Source organism: Hemitrygon akajei, chromosome 25 (genome assembly GCF_048418815.1).
Source record: "Hemitrygon akajei chromosome 25, sHemAka1.3, whole genome shotgun sequence".
In the NCBI taxonomy this organism is placed as follows: domain Eukaryota; kingdom Metazoa; phylum Chordata; class Chondrichthyes; order Myliobatiformes; family Dasyatidae; genus Hemitrygon; species Hemitrygon akajei.
This window is the reverse complement of record NC_133148.1, coordinates 14725367-14745890: the sequence shown is the minus strand read 5'-3', so window position 1 is coordinate 14745890 and position 20524 is coordinate 14725367. Positions and strand designations below refer to the sequence as shown.

Below are 20524 nucleotides of genomic sequence, written 5' to 3'. Positions count from 1 at the left end.
CTCTTGAGCACTGGATGAAGTATACTCAGCGTCAAAGGTCAAATAGAGCTTGGACGACAATGCTATTTACTTAGCATCAGGTATGTTTCCGCTTGAAATCAGCAACCAATCATCATGTACTGTATTCACAAATATTCCCCCGGAAACGGTAGAGATATAATCCGAAAGTAAGAAGAGATATTGCGGAAGGAAACTTCTTGGCGAATTCTGGATAGACTTACGTGAAATCTAAAAGAACAGCAACTCAGTTGATCTTTTCGAATGAGATTTTGGCATAAATATGATTTAAAAATTTGCCGATGAAACTGCTCTCGGCAGAATCTCAGAGTGTGTTGAAGAGACGTACAAGAGTGAGATTAATCAGCTGGTTAAGTGGTGCCACAATAATAATCTTGTTCTCAACATCAGTAAGAGAAAGCAATTATTGTTGTAATTTTTTATAAGTTTGCTGTATTGGATTGGGCTGATGCCGCAAAATTCACGACATATGTACATGAAAATAAACTTGATCATCCATATTCCTAGCTGTTGTATGTGGTCCTTTTGCTTTCAAAGTTCAGATGAGAGGTACAGATGCACGAACAAGTCCATCCGTCAAACTAGATCACGAATCTCATCTCTACGAACTGCTAGGATCTGAATAGCCTCAGTAGTTTCCCGTACATCGTTGCCTGCCCCGTCTCCTTGTCATATTTGCAACATGTCAGAAGGAAATAGCAGTATACCAGATGTATTAATGAAGCTAATATATAAAACCGAGTCAAGGATTACTCTTAGTTGCAAAGATAAGAGAACACACCTGGAAGGTAAGAGGTTTTCATTCTGAATTTATTTCAGAGTAATGTGGCATACAGAATAAATCACTGTCTGCTATCTATTCCGTGACTTACTAACATCTCCGAAGTACGATATTTTTAGAATCACTGTAAAGCTAAAATCATTCTAATATTATCGAGAGCTCATCACAATATTACCGAACAGATGACATTATTGGAATATTTCCCTTGTGGGATAATCTGAAGAGTGAATACTATGCGTGGTCTTCTGCGAATCCGCAAAACGAAAACTCAAACAGCTACGCAGTCAGCAAGAAATACTTCCAAACTATTAGTCATTGAATCAAGCAAAATTAGACGCACGATTTAAAGTTGTCAGTTAGTACAAGTGACACGTTAACTAAAGTAGGTTTACCGTGGGATTTATTAATACTTCTGACTAAATTTGTTGGTAGCGACGGATGTCCAACCAAACAGCTATAGGTGGTTCCCTTCTCCCAGTCTTCTGCGCTGATCCTCAGTTTGCTGGTGACTGAGTTAGAGCCGTTTTCCTTATCGCTGTTAAACTGGATTGAGTATCCCGAATGCAAAAGGGTGTCATTAGCCATCCAGCCGATATATATATCTTCCGGATAAAAACCGGTTGCGAGGCAAATTAGGGTAGCTGCTTCCTCGGCTTGAATCTCCTCAGCTGATGGTTGCAAGAGGTAGACTTTCGGACGGTGCACTTCAGTAACTGGAATAGAAAAATATATGCTCAATTAGTTTCGTCTGTGACTTGCAGATTACTCCGTAATCCTCCAGATTAGAGATTTTATTTACCATTCTATTGACTGGTTCATGAATGTCACTGTCCAACAGTTTATTTAATGCACTGTGTGGCCTCAACACGGGGTTTAATTGCGCTTACCCTTGTTTTTTTTGGTAGCGATTGTCAGTGGTGTTGGCAGATCATGGTCTTCTACGAAGCAGAGGTATTCGGTTCCACTGTTCCACTCCTCTGCACTGACTTTCAGTTTGGTGACGATGACGGATTTACTTCCCCTCCTCTCCGGACCGTGAGTCTCTACTCCGTTCATTCTTCGACTTCCATTTACTCGCCAGGAGACTTTGACATTCTCTAAATCTGCGTAAACCACTTCGCACACAATTGTTGCTCTCCGAAGCGTCCAAATCTCTTCAAAGGAAGGCTTTTTTATGATGACATTAATATCAGCCTCATGGCAGTCTTCTGGCAAAAAAGTGGGAATGGTTATTTTCATTTTATGATACTTGAGATGTGGATTATATCAACTGTAACCAGGCCACAGTAGCTCATAATCCCACTTACTATGCACTTCTCTGTTTTATTTTCTGCTTCGCAAATACCGTTTCTCCTGCCTTATCAGAATGATTCCTCTATCTTCTTCAGGTGATATCCTAAATAATCCTCCCGTTTATTTATACCACAGTGCAAAGATTACATTGATATGAATGCAGGAAGGCACAGAGTCGACTGTACTTCCTTAGAAGGTTGGCGTCATTCAATGTCTGCAGTGAGATGCTGATGATGTTCTATAGGTCAGTTGTTGAGAGCGCCCTCTTCTTTGTGGTGGCGTGTTGGGGAGGAAGCATTAAGAAGAAGGACGCCTCACGTCTTAATAAGCTGATAAGGAAGGCGGGCTCTGTCGTGGGCAAAGTACTGGAGAGTTTAACATCGGTAGCTGAGCGAAGGGCGCTGAGTAGGCTACGGTCAATTATGGAAAACCCTGAACATCCTCTACATAGCACCATCCAGAGACAGAGAAGCAGTTTCAGCGACAGGTTACTGTCGATGCAATGCTCCTCAGACAGGATGAAGAGGTCAATACTCCCCAATGCCATTAGGCTTTACAATTCAACTGCCAGGACTTAAGAACTTTTTTTTTTTAAAGCTATTATTAATGCTTTTTGAGTTAGTGATTTAGATGCATATCATATTATTACTGAGTTAAGTATTGTATGTAAGGAGTTTTTGCTACAACAAGTGTATGGGGCATTGGAAAAAATGTTGAATTTCCCCATGGGGATGAATAAAGTATCTATCTATCTATCTATCTATCTATCTATCTATCTATCTATCTATCTAACCGTAGCTGCATTCGGGAATGCGAACATTCACCCTCAGATCAATAGAATACTGAGGGAAAACGTGGCTCGTTGGCCTGAACGTGGCTGCATTGGAAGAGATTCACATAAAATGAGAAAAACGTTTGCCTTTCAGTTTCTATTGTGATGTTGAAACAAATTGACCGAATAGGATAATTAAGTGTAAAGCTATACTCAGTAAAAAGTACAAAGTTTGAGAGCATTGTCTCCATTATGTACAGAGTAGAATGCTGTTCAAAATAAGGAAACAAAATATAAAATATCTATGAATCCTAATAAGAGCGCTGTTGTGTGTTCAGTACACCTGCAATTTATGAACCCAGTACTGACTGCTATCTCCTCAATACTTTCCATAATATTTTTGCTGGAACGAGTCCACTAGAAATAGGAAAACGTGCCAGTAAAGTGAAACCGAAGTGGCCACACTGTCTGTGTAGGTTACCACATGCCACAAGATATAATAGAACCACGTGTTCACAGCGAACAATTGCCACATAATTGATCTTGAAAATTACTAAAGTCTACTGCAATGTTTGAGCCGACAGCTGCAATATTTACGATATCACGAGATCTAGTGTTAGGGAAATACTGTTAGAGCAGATTAGGTGAATAAGAGCAGTCCATTTTGTGCATGTTAAACCGTACACCAATCATGTAACAGAAGCGACTGAAATAAGAGTTTACGGTCGTAAAAGCAGCGATTGGTACTGGGGCCTCGGCTACTCTTAGTCTATTTCAATGATATAACTGTTGGATATGCTGTAATATGTCTGTTTGCTGGGAATACAAGCTGGGCGGCATCGTGATCTGTGAGAAGGATTCCGGGAAAATTTAGAGGGGTGTGGACAAGAAAATAAATTGCTAATACTTAGCTGATTGATTGTAAGGTGGAAAACGTGAGGATATCAACTTAGGAGAAATGAGTAGAACGGTAGTGCAAACACGAGGAAATCTGCAGATGCTGGCAATTCAAACAAAAACACACACAAAATGCTGGTGGAACACAGCAGGCCAGGCAGCACCTATAGGGAGAAGCGCTGTCGACGTTACGGTCCGAGACCCTTCGTCAGGCCTGACCGAAAGGAAAGATAGTAAGAGATTTGAAATTAGCGGGCTGGGGGGGGGGGGGGGGAATGCGAAATAATAGGAGAAGACCGGAGGAGGTGGGACGAAGCTAAGAGCTGGAAAGGTGATTGGCGAAAGTGATACAGAGCTGGAGAAGGGAAAGGATCCAAATTGAGAAGCACGAAAACGGATCCTGAAGCCAACTGGAGTCAGTTGGCGGCGGAGACACGTTCCAAGGAAGGATATATGGCTGTAATAGCGGATCTGGGTCAAAATATGATGGAAAAGTTGAATGGCCAAAGGAATTATAGATGGGGAGCAGCAAGAGAGGGTTTCACTGAAATCCTGTTGAAGAGAGGATTTAAACTTCTTCAGTGTAGACATCACTGGCAGAGGCTTCGCAGTAGAATTTAAAGAGCAAACACGAGGAAATCTGCAAATGCCCGAAATTCAAACAACAATACACACAAAATGCTGATGGAACACAGCAGGCCAGGCAGCATCTATAGGGGGAAGCGCTGTCGAAGTTTCGGGCCGAGACCCTTCTTCAGGACTAACCGAAAGGAAAGATAGTAAGAGATTGGAAGAGTTGAGGGGAGGAGGAAATGCGAAATGATAGGAGAAGACCGGAGGGGGTGGGATGAAGCTAAGACCTGGAAAGGTGATTGGTGAAATCTGAAAAGTGTTGGGGTTCATCGTGGTCTGCGTGCTCTTTTACGCAAAGAATTGAATATCAAGAGCAGGTTGTTGCAATATTTTCTGGAACTAATAATCGTAGAAATTCCACTTTCCCTTGCCACATAGATCATCCCGCAATAATAAGTTAACAGCTTCATTTGATGAGGAGTTGAGATTAGATTTGAGCAACATACATTCATAAGCAACCATCTGTCCTTATCATGGAAAGGAGTTAAAATTCATGAAGTTCCTGAAGGGTATTTAAGAACTGCTCTGACAATCTAATACAATGATGTCCTTGTGCCTGTATAATGATTTTCATAGTTTCCTTTGGTGCAATTTATGACTCCAACCAACAACACGACGCCAAGGTAGCGCAGAAGTAGAGCGACGTTATTACAAGTCGGATCGTTCTGGATTTCGGAGTTCAATGCCCGTGTCATTCTACAAGAAGTCTTTAAGTCTTCCCCGTGGCATGTATTAGTCTTCTTGGATGCTCCACTTTCCTCGCACAGGCAAAAGACCGACAGGCTAGGTTAATTAGTCATCGTAAATTGTCCCGTGATTAGGATAGGGTTAACCAACGTTGTGCAACTGCTGGGGCGGCGTGCCTCGAACGGCCGGAATGGCCCTAACCCTAACCCTAACCCTAACCCTAACCCTAACCCTAACCCTAACCCTAACCCTAAACCCTAACCCTAACCCTAACCCTAACCCTAACCCTAACCCTAACCCTAACCCTACTCCGCGCTATAGCACTAGGTAAATGTATTGCACTTCGCTGTATAATGGGATCTAATTGTCCAAACGATTGATGCAACTATGTTGACTTTGCATTTTCCTGTAAACTACATTCCAGCTTTTCCGTTAAAGCGGCGATAGTCTGAACTCCCTACAACGTGGAATGAACAGTCCCCGTAGACATCCGTGGATATCATTGTGCGTTGTTGTGAGATCAGGGCCGAGCATCATCAACAGCATGCGAGATAAAAAAAAACAGGCCATAAATGAGGAATCACTTTCCACACCGAGGGGCATATCTATTTTCCTGTTCCACGGAGGAATGGTTTGCATGCCAATATTTCAATGTAACATAAGTTCAAAAAAGAAGGGATGTGAGAACAGTTTCAACTCAGACGTTGTTTCACATGTCCTGGTCGGATGGCTTCTAGTGGTGTGGACGATTTCAATACTTACTTAACACCAGTTAGTTTGGCTCACATTTATCTATCTATCTATCGATCTATTTAATATGCAGTTATTTATTTACTTACTTACTTATTTAAAGATATACGTAGCGTACGCCCTTCTGACCATTTGGACCGCACCACCAGAAACCTCCGATATAACCCTGGCCTAATCGCTGGACAATTCCGAATGACCAATAAACCAAATACACGGTACGTCTTTATACTGTGGAAGGAAACCAGAGTACCAGGAGGAAACCCACGTATTCTACAGGATGATCTACAACTTCTTACAGAGAACGATTCTCACCCAATTATTCACGCCGGCCATGTCGGAGACTTACCAGTAAAGCACCACTCTATCACCTGCGAGGTATTAATATGCTAATTCATATCTATTGATCATATTGCACTTGACTTTAAACAAACCTGTTTACAAGCGTGGTCCATTGGTGTATGATCTTAGGGTATAATTACAAACGCCAAGAATGGCTCCGTTCATATTGCCATTCATCAATTCATATTTGCACACGTTCTTCCAGCTTTACCCTATTGAGGTCCTATCGGTGAGGTACATTAACATTATAATTCAGTTTGTCTCCCCATGTTCAACAGAGATTCGATTATATAACACTAATTTTAGTTGACGCTCACATATGTTACCTTATCGGACCGACGGAGAGGTCTGATTACTAATAAAGTACTACAGTAATGATCATTTCAATCTGCTCCTTGCCGACCTTTGTGTAGTTTTAATCTCTTGACTGGGATGTAAAGCATGGAATGGATACTTGCCTTTTGACAAATTGTACTTACTTCTCCGGGTGCTGATGTTTGCTTTCACAATAGATTGTGAAGGTGGGTGCGTGACGACACAGGTGTATGTTGCGTCCTTCTTCCAATCGTCTGCAGTCAAGTAAAGGAGGCTTCTCGTGCTGAAGGTCATGTCCTGTTGAAGTGCAGTTTGGAGGCTGGTTGCGTTCGAGTAGAATGCGGCTCTGTCCTTCTGCCACAAAACGGTTATGTCATCGGGGTAGAATCCCGTTATCATGCATGTGAGCGTAGCGATACCCGCAGTTTGAATCTCCTCTGGAGACGGGGACAAGAGGCGTACCCCTGGTTTCACTGGTTTGGCTGCAAGAGAAGGTCAATCAGTCTTAATCTCCAAAACAAGCTGGACAAGGTTCCTAACTATGCACTGGACAAGTTGTTTAAGAATCCATGGTGAGCGGTCTACTTGTTATCAGCTGTTAAGGATAATGGTGGTGATAACTTTCTGCCCGGAAGTGTATCACGAGCGGCGTACCACGGTCCCAAGAGCTATGTTGTTTGTGATATAACGATATGTATGTGCATATAGAAAATATAATTTCTGAGTTAATGGATAAGACTAAACTTGGTAGTGTTTTCAAACGCGATGATGGGTATCAAAAGCTGTGGCAATACAGATCAAATATAATGTTAGAGTTTGCAGATGCAGATTGAGAAATGCGTGTCGATGCAGTTTGGGAACTGAAGAAGGGGTACGCCATGAATAGAAAATATTTCATTATTAAGGAATGTTTATGAACAGAGAGATATTGGGGTTTAAGTCCATAGTTCCCTGAAAGTAGCAGCACCGGTAGATGGTGTGTTTTCAAAGGAACATGGCATACTTGCTTTCACAGGTCAAGATTAGCATATGAAATTTGGGACGCTCTGTTTTAAATTTACCAAACACTGGTGCACTAGATTTTGAAATATCTGGTCGCCTCGTTGTAAGGTAATGGCATTGCGCTGGAAAGAGTGCATAAGAGATACAACAGTATGTTAACTGGGTTGGAGGACGTCAGTTATGGGGAGCAATTAGAATCGCTGGGCTTGTTTTTTCTGGAGTGAAGGAAACTGAGTAGTGACCCAACAAAACCATGCAAAATTATCAGCAACATGGGTAGGATAAGTAGACAACAGCATTCGTATGTCTAGACTATGAAATCCAAAGATGGCATATGCTTAAATTAAGTGGGAAGAGCTTTAGAGGGTACCTTAAGGAAAGGTAGTACAAACGAGACTGTTGATATTTTAATCACGCTGGAAGTGGACACGCTCACTGCATTTGACAAACATTTAGACGATCACTAAAATAGTAAAGACATTCAAAGACTTTTTTCTGTTGCTGAAAATTGGATTGAGGTAGATATGAAACATCTTTGAACATTGGGTTCGGAGGGCCAACTGTATTTCTGTGCAGTATGATTTTATGACTACAACTTCTCAGAGGAGTAGTAGAAGGATACAATTATTAGAATGCCTGCTGCAAGTCTCCAGAAACCTGGTTTCGGTCATAACCTGCTCTACTGGAGTTTATTCGGTTGCCGTGTGGCTGTGCGCGTTTTGTTTTAGGTTCTCCGATTTCCATATCGAACAACATGCCGGTGCTTGCCAGGTCGACTTACCATAACTTACTCTTCAGCAGAGTAGAATCTGCGAGGAATTGTTGAAGCTACGAAACAATAAAACAGATTCAAGTGGAAATCGTTGAATGAGTGTTGAAGCGGGTTTGGATTCAGTCGACCGAAGGGTCTGTTCCAATGCTGTCGGGCCCTAAGCTTTCAACATTTCATTCGACGAACTCTTGGGTGGAACGCTATCGGTGCACCATTTGTCAGAAAACCTGTCTTGCCCTGAATAAGATTATACATTATGATTCTAGCAGAGGGTAACTCGTTCACCATCATGCCTGTTTTCCCTGAATACTGCGGCCTGGCAGTTTCTGCTCCTCTTTCTGCATCTAAAAACAGATTATTGTTTTTAACAACATTTTGATTGTTGGTATTGCACCCACCTTTTGCGTTTCGTGTCCGTTTTGATAACGGAGCAGCTGATTGATTTTCCTGCACCGAGCAGGAGTATTCTACCCCGCTGTCCCACTCGGCCACGCTGCTGGTCAAACGGCTGACTGTCACGTACTGGCTCCCGATCTTTGCTGCTTGTTCTGTTTCAACACCATCAGCCCGTTCCTTTCCACCCACTGTCCAAGAGATGGAAACCTCAGCTGGAATCGTGGCGATCACTTCACACACCAGTGTGGCAGTTTTGTTTATCCACATTTCTTCAACGGTAGGATCTCTGAGAAATAATGCGAATTCTAGAAGATATAATTGAAAGGACTCATGACGAATCTGAAGTTTAGCAAGGATTTCAATATAGTAATGACCTTCTACACGTTAAGAGCTTAAGGTGGAATTTGTTAATCATGCTTAAGTCGTCATTTCGTGCACCCTTGGGTCAGATCATGACCACACGCTACTCCTCCACACTGAAAGAAAGGAAAATGGTTGAAAATGAATAACATATCGTCATTCATAGATAAGTGTGGCGAAGGATAGAGAGAGAGATGCAGCCGGCCATCCCCGGAAAGGACGACAGTGATAAAACACCGGTGTGGGGAAGGGGCAGTGGCTTGTGGCAGAGCAGTCAATGGGTTGCCGCGAGACAGAGAGATTGACTGAGGGAGGACAGAACACAGGAAGATAGAAGGTGGAAGTGAATGTTAGGTGGAATGAAAGGCTAAATAAATATGCAGTATTCAATCTATTTATGCAAGAATGATGGGCCAGTTTAGCACAAGGTTTAACTGTTTGATAAGTCAAGTGGTTGCCTCGACTACTTTCTTCCTTTCATTTATCTATTTTGCAACATTTTCATTATTGCATGCTGATACCAGCCACAGATATAACATATCAGTAAAAATTAACGTGCTGTTAAAATTGAAAGTTAAAGGGGATCACGGAGGATTTTATATTGCTGCCCCTTTCCTATGCTTATTTTTTAAGATGTCCGGATTCCTTAGAATCAGTTCAGAAATATAAACTCTATTCGATGCATTAACATGATCAGAAATCAATATTCACTGATGCGCCATGACGTCTGCTGACTACACTTCGCAAGATTTTCTTGTAATTCTTACCTCTGATATTTAATGTTTGCTGCCTAAACATTCCGATTCACACTCCTATCTTTCCCTTGTCCAAACTTGATACTGACACGCATGTCAATCTTTAGTAGTCTGGTTATTTTTAAATCTTGTCCGTAGATCATAACAGCCCACCAAATGAAATATTGAGGAGGAAAGTGGAAATACTGCACCTATGAATTGGGAACTCATTCTTACCTGACTCAGCTCGTATTTCTTTGCGGATGTTGCTGCTGGTTGCAGAGTGGGATACACTACACGAGTACACAGCACCACTGGCCCATTCGTTTAGAGGCACTTTGAGCACACTTTTTGAGGTAAACGTTTCGTCTGAACTTTCAGTGGAAGAAGTGGTGGTAAACCCGGACCGTACGGCTTGTCCGTTTCTCTGCCAGGTCACTGCAATGTTTCCAGGTCGGTATTCGCTCATGAGACAAATCAATTCCACAAAGCCCTGTGATTTTTGTTCGGCAGTTGCAGAATAGGCAAGAATGATGTTTGGCGGAGTCGGTTGTTTTGCTAAAATTAACAAAAACAAAAGTCTTTGAAATGATATATGCGTCATATGAATCTCTACACGTCAAGAGCTACGTTAGCATTTCTAAGACCTTTTGGCCGAAGGGATGACTGAAGCTGAAATATTTCCTTCAGCGTAGTGGTATCACAGCTTACGGTTATTTTATTTTTATATACCTTGAATGGTACTTCGAAATTTCGCCTGATTATTCTTTGTCGTATCAAAGCTGCCGTTGGCCATACGAATTGACTAGAGGAGAGAGATTTAAAATCTAGCTGTCAGAATAAAATCTCTCACTCAATGTCAGCAAGACCAAGGAGCTGATTATCGACTACAGGAGGAGAAAACCGCGGATCTATCTGCTGGTCATCTTCTAGGGGTCAAAGGTGGAGAGAGTTAGCAACTTCACATTCCTCTGCGTTATCATTTCAGAGGATCTATCCAGACTCCAGCTGGTAAGTGCCATTAGAAAGAAAACACGGCAGCGCAACTACTCTCTTAAAAGTTTAAAAATATCCGGTATGTCATCTAAAACGTGATAAACTTACGTAGATGTGCCGTAGAGGGTATACTGACTGGTTGCATTACGGTCTGATATGGAAATATCAATGCCCTTGAACGGACATCCTGCAAAAAATGATCGTGAATACAGCACAGTTCATGACGAATGCGACCTTCCCTGCCATTAACCCCATCTATACGCCGCGCTGTCGCAGGAATGCAGCATTTATCTTCAATGACCCTTGGGTTCCAGGCCACGCTCTCTTCTCGCTGCCGCCATCGGGAAGGAGGTACAGAAGCCTAGGTACCCAAACTAATTGGTTCGGAAACAACTGTAACCCCTTCAACATCAGCTTCTTGAACCAGAAGGAATACCTTCACTGAACTTCATTTCCCCAGACGTTGAACTGTTCCCATAACCTATGGGCTCAGTTTAAAAAAATATATATATTCATCTCATGTTGACGATATTTATTGTTTATTTATTTTACTTGTTTTTTTCTGTTTGATTTGCACAGTTTGTCTTTTGCCATTTGGTTGTCCGTCTACATGTGTGCGGGTTTCGTTGATTCTATTGTGTTTCGTGGTGTTTGCTGAGAATGCCCGCAAGAAAAATAATTTCAGGGTTGTGTATGATGACGTATATATACTTTGAAATTTGATGATGATGATGATGATGATGATGATCTTAATGATGATGATATGTAGGCTTGTTAAATGGTAATCGTATCTGAAACGTCAGCAGTTTGTCCATATTACAGAATATAGTATTTAATAGTCTGCACAATTTTAGACTAGGTTTACCTGAACGGGACAAAAGCTATCTTTCAACTTCAGCACGTTTCCATTTTTCTCAAACTGCAAGTTGCTGTTGATGATTGCTGAGGTGCACTGAATGTGGGAATCAACAATGGCAAGTTGACAGTGTATCTACACTGATAGAGCAGGCAATAGATAGCATGAGTTTATGACATGAGTTAAGCATGAGTTTAAACTGATTTGGCAAGGGGAAGGAAACCAGGGTGTTAGGGTCGACGGAGAGGAAAATAGAAATAAGTCAAGGAAGTCCTGCTGTTCTGGAGCATTTAAACTAATGTGGCAGGGAACAAGTGCAGAGAGACAGAGGGGTGTAAAATGAGAGTAGAAGCAAACAGTAGTAAAGTGAAACGTAAAAGTGGCAGGCAGGCAAATCTAGGGGAAAAATCAAAAAGGGCGACTTTTCAACATAATTGTATAACGGCTAAGAATGTCGTAAAACAAGCCTGGAGGCTTTGTGTGTAAATGCGAGGAGCATTCGTAACAGGGTGGATGAATTGACTGTGCAGATAGTTATTAATGAATATGAAATAGTTGGGAACACAGAGACACGGCTCCAGGGTGACCAATGATGGGAGCTCAACATCCAGGGATATTCAATATTCAGGAGGGATAGACAGGAAAGAAAAGAAAGTGGGGTAGCGTTGCCAGTTAGAGAGCAGATTAACATAATAGAAAGGAAGGACATTAGCTGGAGTATGTGGAATCGATATGGGTAGAGCTGCATAACATTAAGTGGCAGAAAACACTGGTGGGAGTTGTGTACAGGCTACCTAACAGTAGTAGTAAGGTTGGGGATGGAATTAAACAAGAACTTAGAAATGCGTGCAATAAAGGAACAGCAGTTATAATGGGTGACTTCAATCTACATATAGATTGGGTGAACCAAATTTGTAAGGGTGCTGAGGAAAAGGATTTATTGGAATGTATGCGGGATGGTTTTCTGAACCAACATGTCGAGGAACCAACTAGAGAGCAGGCCATTCTAGACTGGGTATTGAGCAATGAGGAAGGGTTAGTTAGCAATCTTGTCATGCGAGGCCTGTTGTGTAAGATGGATAATATGGTAGAATTCTTCATTAAGATGGAGAGTGACATAGTTAATTCAGAAACAAAGGTTCTGAACTTAAAGAAGGGTCGCTTTGAAGTTAGAGACATGAATTAGCTAAGATAGACTGGCAAATTATACTTAAAGGGTTGACGGTAGATATGTAATGGCAAGCATTTAAAGATCACATGGATGAACTACAACAATTGTCCATCCCAGTTTGGCAAAAGAATAAACTAGGGAACGTAGTGCACCCGTGGCTGACAAGGGAAATTAGGGATAGTATCAAGTCCAAAGAAGAAACATACAAATTAGCCAGAAAAAGCGGCACACCTGGGGACTGGGAGAAATTCAGAGTCCAGCAGAGGAGGACAAAGGAATTAATTAGGAAAGGGAAGAAAGATTATGAGAGAAAGCTGGCAGGGAACACAAAAATTGACTGTAAAACCTTTTATAGATATGTGAAAAGAAAAAGATTGGTTGCGACAAATGTAGGTCCCTTATAGTCAGAAACAGGTGAATTGATCATGGCGAACAAGGACATAGCAGACCAATTGAATAACTACTTTGGTTCTGTCTTCACTAAGGAAGACATAAATAATCTTCCAGAAAAAGTAGGGGACCGAGGGTCTAGTGAGATGGAGGAACTGTGGGAAATACATGTTAGTAGGGAAGTGGAGTTAGGTAAATTGAAGGGATTAAAGGCAGTTAAATCCCCAGGGCCAGATGTTCTGCATCCCATAGTGTTTAAGGAAGTAGCCCAAGAAATAATGGCTGCATTAGTGATAATTTTTCAAAACTCTTTAGATTCTGGATTAGTTCCTGAGGATTTGAGGGTGGCTAATGTAACCCCACATTTTGAAAAACGGAGGGAGAGAGAAACGGGGGAATTATAGACTGGTTAGCTTGACATCGGCGGTGGGGAAAATGCTAGAGTCAGTTATCAAAGATGTGATAACAGCACATTTGGAAAGCTGTGAAATCATCGGACAAAGTCAGCATGTATTTAAGAAGAAAATCATGTCTGAAGAATCTTATAGAAGTTTTTGAGGAGGTAACTTGTAGAGTGGATAGGGGAGAACCAGTGGATGTGGTATATTTGGATTTTCAAAAGGCTTTTGACAAGGTCCCACACAGGAGATTAGTGTGCAAACTTAAAGCACACGGTATTGTGGGTATGGTATTGATGTGGATAGAGAATTGGTTGGGCAGACAGGAGGCAAAGAGTGCGAATAAAGGGGACCTTTTCAGAATGGCAGGCAGTGAGTAGTGGGGTACCGCAAGGCTCAGTGCTGGGACCCCAGTTGTTTACAATATATATTAATGATTTAGACGAAGGAATTAAGTGCAACATCTCCAAGTTTGCGGATGACACGAAGCTGGGCGGAGGTGTTAGCTGTGAGGAGGATGCTAAGAGGATGCAGGGTGACTTGTATAGGTTAGGAGTGGGCAAATCTATGGCAGATGCAATATAATGTGGATAAATGTGAGGTTATCCACTTTGGTAGCAAGAACAGGAAAACAGATTATTATCTGAATAGTGGCCGATTAGGAAAAGGGGAGGTGCAACGAGACCTGGGTGTCATTGTACACCAGTCATTGAATGTGGGCATGCAGGTACAGCAGGCGGTGAAAAAGGCGAATGGTATGTTGGCATTCATAGCAAGAGGATTCGAGTACAGGAACAGGGAGTTTCTACTGCAGTTGTGCAAGGCCTTGGTGAGACCACACCTGGAGTATTGTGAGCAGTTTTGGTTGCCTAATCTGAGGAAAGACATTCTTGCCATACAGGGAGTACAAGAAAGGTTCACCAGATTGATTCCTGGGATGGCAGGACTTTCATATGATGAAAGATTGGCTCGACTGGGCTTATACTCACTGGAATTTAGAAGATTGAGGGGGGATCTTATTGAAACGTATAAAATGCTAAAGGAATTGGACAGGCTAGATGCAGGAAGATTGTTCCCGATGTTGGGGAAGTCCAGAATGAGGGATCATAGTTTAAGGATAAAGGGGAAACCTTTTAGGACCGAGAAGAGGAGAAACGTCTTCACACAGAGAGTGGTGAATCTGTGGAATTCTCTGCCACAGGAAACAGTTGAGTCCAGTTCATTGGCTATACTTAAGCGGGAGTTAGATTGACCCTTGTGGCTAAAGGGATCAGGGGGGATGGAGAGAAGGCAGGTACAGGGTTCTGAATTGGATGATCAGCCATCATCATAATAAATGGCGGTGCAGGCTCGAAGGGCTGAATGGCCTACTCCTGCACCTATTTTCTATGTCTCTTATGTTTCTACATTGAACATAATACCACTTTAATTCTCCGAGTTCACCCTGCCAATTAAGGATCCATTTTTATACTACGAGAGACAATTTGCTGTACCCAGTTTGATGGTTGATTGATGTTGTATACTTGGATTTTCAGAAGGCCTTTGACGAGGTGCCACTCATGAAGCTGCTGAACATGCTAAAAGCCCATGGAATTACAGGAAGATCCTAGCATGGAAGCAGTGGCCGCTTGGCAGGAAGCAAAGCAAATCTTTTCTGTCTGGTCGCCGATCACTACTGGTGTTCCACTAGTGTTGGGATCGGTTCTGTTTTACGTTATATTTCAATGATTTGAATAATGTAATTGATAGTTTTATTGAAACGTTTGCAGATGATACGAAGATTGATAGAACGGCAAGTAGTTGTGAGGAAATAGAGGGGCCACAGAGCGGCTCTAGACAGATTCAGAGAATCGGCAGGCGAAGAAATGGCAGTTGGAATACAGTGTCGAGAAATGCATGGTCATACACCTTGGTCGAAGAAATGAAAGAGTTAACTATTTTGTAAATGGGGAGAAAATACAAAAAAAAAACTGTGGCGCTAAGTGACTTGGGAGTGCCTGTGCAGGATTCCCTAAAGATTAATTTGCAGGTTGAATCTATGGTGAGGAAGGAAATGCGATGTTCGCATCCAGCTCAAGAGGACTAGAAAATAAAAGCAAGGATCTAATGCAGAAACTTCATAAAACACTGGTGAGGCCTCAGATGGAGTACTGTGAGCAATTTTGAGCCCCTTGTCTTCAAAAGGATGTGTTAAAACTGGAGAAGGTTCATAGGAGGTTCACAAAAATTATTCTAGGATTGATTGGCTTCTCATATGAAGAGTGTTAAATGGCTCTGGGCCAGTATTCGCTGGAATTCAGAAGAACGAGGCGTGACCTCATTTTTACCTATCGAATAGTGAACGGCCTTGATAGAATGGATGTGGGGTGCATGTTTCCTATAGTGGGAGAGTCTAAGACCAGAGGACACAACCTCAGAATAGACATGCGCCCTTTTAGAACGGAAATGAGGAGGAATTTCTTTAGCTAGGGAGTGGTGAATCTATGGAATTCTTGCCGCATGAAGCTGTGGAGACCAGGTCTTTATGTATATTTAAAGCTGAGGTTGATAGATTCTTGATTGGTCAGGACACGAAGAGGTACGGGGAGAAGACAAGAGATTGAATAGGAGAGGAAAATTGGATCAGTCATGATGAAATGGCGGAGCAGATGTGGTGGGTCAGATGGCCTAATTCTGTTCTTATCTCTTATGGTCTTATGGCCTTATGGAATGAAATGGAAGCAAACTCGTGAAATGAGCAGTTTGCGTCGAATCCATTGAGTCAGGAAGGTGCTGGGCAGCCCGCAATTGTCGCTACGTTTCCAGTGCATGCCCAAATCCACTAATCCTAAGGAGACATCTTTGGAATATGGCTGACATTGTAATAGGGCAATGCTGCTCACTAGAATCACAGGATAGGTGTTTGGGTCCAGAATGTTTATAATTAGTCTGAAAGATATTTTGGCGAAGGCAACATGAATATTTGGAAAGAGTTATGGAGAAGTACAAGACACACAGTAGCTTAGCCATTAGCGCAACTATATCACAATTCGAAGAGTCAGCGTACAATGTTCAATTTTGTTGCTGTCTCTAAGGAGCTTGCTTGTTCTCCCCATGACCGTGTGGGTTTCCAAGGAACTGCCATTTAATTCTATAGTCCAAAGTCATAAAAGTTAGTAAATCGTCCTATGATTAGTCTAGGGTTCCATAAGTGAGTTGCTATAATTCTACATTAATCCATTTTGGTGTATTTTACCCACAACCACATCAAATCCTCCATATTCTATCATTGTTCTATGCACTGTGGACAATATTCAATTGCCAGTTAGCTAAACAATTGAACGTCTTTCGGATGTGGGAGGAAAATGGAGAATAAATATGGGATTCCCCCTTTAGGAGAGTGATTAGATAAAGAATTCTTTTCTTTTACAATGTATTGCAAATGTTGAAATTATTCAAATGTAGAATTAGGAAATTGGCATACTTAATGCAGAGATCGTTGCGGACATGCAAAGCAAAAGGTAATCACATATTACAGAAGGAGGGGAGATATAGAGTTTATAACAAAACTGATGACGGTGAAGTGAAAGAGTAGTCCAATACACTTTATTGGACTGAAAAACAGATTCCCTTCGATCGGAAATAACACAGTAAAATAGAAAGGGTGTTGATGTAGTTTCTAAATATTTAATACATTCACCCTCTCATACTCATCTCAAATGCTGATTCCTTCCCAATTTCTCAGTTAAGTGCATGAAATAGGCTGTGCTTGACTTCTGAAAAGTTCCTTTCCCAATGGGATCAAAACCCAAGGGGATGATCTGCATTAATTTGGGAGAAAATGGGCCGGGCAGACGGAGTAATACTCCACAGCGCTATGCACAAACAAAGACGATGTTGTTTACTTGCCTATTTAACAAAAAAAAAACAGACACACACACACACACACACACATACATGTGGAATTGGACTGGATTCCCACAAAAATCCATTAAGAACGAGATTCAGAGGACTTTTAAACACGTCTAAGCTCGGACAAAGGAGCTTAACAACATGTTTGAAACTAAGAAAGATGAAGCAAACAAACAATAATAAGTTCAAGTAAATTGGACGAATGATAGATATTTTTGCGAATTGCTTCGCTGACATTTGTGGATCCCATAATATTGTCGGAGGTCTGCTTTCATTTGAGTTTGTTTTAGGAAGGAACTACTTGTAAACGCTATCATTCAATTGATTGATGAAAATTAAAACCCGTTTCGCAGAAAAGTTTCCGTTGCAACCCATATTTTAGCATACTGCTTCAATGACGACAGTTTTATATTTTGTACCATAGCACGGTCAGTTTAACAATGTAAACCCTTATAATTGGTGTCTTGAGCGACACTGACACATCTAGAATGTCACTCATTAAGATCTGGAGTGTAACTTTTAATTAAATGTAGTGCCCTGCCAATTGACTAAAGCATTCAGCGAGATGGTAGAGACGTGATATTATTGTGCTCTTCTTTCAAAGAATACATTGATTATGTTGACCTTCATTCAGTATCTCTTCTGGCCTTGTGCACAGACCTTTTGCCTCCCTCTGCCCTCCCTGAATATTCTGACGATTGACACTAAAATATAACCAAAGTTATATAATTCCAACAATTCTGACAACAGAAAATATGTTTAATCCTGGTCGTCTAGGCGCTCACTAAATGTATGGATTTGTTAGAGCATGATATATGTTTCTAAATAGAAGACATTTTTTCTTCTATTCCAGCTAAATGACAGGTTTTTTTCGCAACGAGTATATGTTTTAACAGCCCCTCGAAATATCAAGTTATTAACCTGAACTGAAACCTATTTCATCTTCAAAGTTCTTTCCTACTTGGGTCTGTGACCATTGGGGAGTAAATCCACACTCAAAAATGCAAAGATATGAGGACCTCGCACTTATATCAATACAGCAGGTAATACTTTAAAGTAACCATCGGACGGGGTTGGGGTGTAGCAAGTCGAGGGTAATTTGTGCGCTTCGATTTGTAAAAATATTCCAAGTTTAATTTTCGTCTTTTTAAACGAGCGGAAGTACAATCTTGGGAGGATAAAAGCGTGTACTTAAATTCTTCTGGGGTGTCTTAATCAATAAACGTGTTTCTAATGAAATGCTTATACTCCAAAAATACATTATAATATTGCCCTTTTCGGTTTGCATCATTTAAACGAGAATATAATTATACTTTACTTCGGGGAAAAGTACGTGCTTTCTCAAAATGTAATAAAAAAAATCACTTACCCGGTTTCACAGTCAGCTTGGTGCCAGTTCCGTCATAGTAAACAGCCTTGGCACATTAGTTCACATGAGCACAATAACCTCCTTGTTGGAAATAGCATATAAATCCGTCAGAGAATCCCATACGTCCATGATACGATGGTAGGGGACATAAATGAAATGGTTGCACTGGCCTGTTTAAATCCCGTCGATAATAGCTCTCAGTCAGGTAGATAATATCAAAGCTTTGTTATTAATATGATGATCACATATGCACTGCAATTACACAAATATATAGAGCAAGGCTTTGCTTTGTGTACCAGTCTCTGGCAGAGATAAAGAATGTTTGTCTGAAAGCTGTTTTTGTCCCTAAAGGAATATCTTGCATTAATTTTGCGTTAATAACTGTCGAGGTGATTTTTGCATGAAGGGGACTGAAGATTCATCACTGTGTCCCACCCCCACACACAGTCTTTGATACTAGTACTAAAAGGTTCTTCTAAATTAATACAAGAAACCGAGGTCACGGCGGTTGCAATTACAATCTAGCTTAATTTCGCATTATTCTATACAACTTATTTTATAACCAATAATCCTTCGAAAATAGTGTACAGTTTTATGCATTGTATATCTGCATTGTACAGTTCAGGATCGGGTTAACATTGACTTTAGTGCATTAGTGGCTTTTGAATTGCGGAGTCCGAGCTTTGTATCACTGTGACAGTCGTCTTCAGCTTTGCAAAAATACGTGGCTGTGTCGTAAGCAATTAGGTTTCTGATCTTCAGGGAAAAGGACTTTGCTGGCTTGTTGACTGATTCCGCATATCGTCCTCCAATAGATAGCTTATCCCAACTCGATCGACCCGGTCTTTGGATGAACCATGATGTGCTGTACAGGCCATAGCTAGAAACTCTTAAAACACAGTTGATGGTCAGAGTTTCGCCTGGTCGTTTTGTTGCTTCTCTTGGTGTCTGTTCTACAAATTGACTGAAGGCATCTGAAGGGAGAAAAACATATTTAATCATCGCATATCTGAAGCAGCACAGAATTTAACATAAAATGAAATTTGTGGACGGAACGGCAAGATAGTAACCATTATTCTCTTTAAAATTGAACTGCACGTACTTGGCAACCAGGTTAAAAATATCGAAACACATAAAATATGCATTGTTCCTTCACGACCTGAAAGCCTCTTTAAACAGAGAAGGTTCCAGACACCAGCGCAGGCTGTCTGTGCAACCTTGTGGAGAAGCAAAGACTTTATAAGCCTCGCGAGTCTGGCCTCATTTGCATAATGCAGAATGAAGGCACATCACTACGATTATAGCTTGGATAATGATATGCATTATATCCGATAATTACATCGGTAAAACATATGACGCATTAACGTGAATGTATAGATAGAAATTTAGAGAAAGATCTTCATTGCTTCCTTCCATCGTACTGAACGTATTTCTCTTTGCTCTGTTATATGGAGAGAGCTCCGCAAAAATATGTTAAAGGTCTAAAGGTCATTATGACACAGAAAATACTCTGAGAACAATTCAGTTTATCACCACGATTAGCTAAAGATTATTCCTATTGATGCAGACCAACTGAGCATATCCCTGTCTCCCTATCTTGCTTCCTCTATTCACCATTGGTAATCAACATGAATCTGATGCTATCCATAGTTCCATAGTAACAAATTCTGAGGCGAAGTTTATTTTCATTTGTAGATTCGTGAC

At 41.2% G+C, this 20524-nt stretch overlaps 1 long non-coding RNA gene and 1 gene segment (V, D, J or C); both read right to left on the bottom strand.

Annotated features, from left to right (window-relative positions):
- Positions 1–996: 996 nt before the first annotated feature.
- On the bottom strand, positions 997–6905 carry LOC140716190 (Ig heavy chain C region, secreted form-like). The segment is given in 3 exon segments: positions 997–1512; positions 1687–2007; positions 6650–6905. Coding segments are annotated over 3 exon segments (939 nt in total).
- Positions 6906–8874: 1969 nt separating this feature from the next.
- On the bottom strand, positions 8875–18902 carry LOC140716189 (uncharacterized). The gene is made up of 3 exons (XR_012096261.1): positions 18821–18902; positions 9987–10307; positions 8875–8960 (listed from the first exon to the last, which is right to left on the bottom strand). It is a non-coding gene; the product is annotated as an uncharacterized lncRNA (long non-coding RNA).
- Between the last annotated feature and the right edge of the window lie 1622 nt (positions 18903–20524).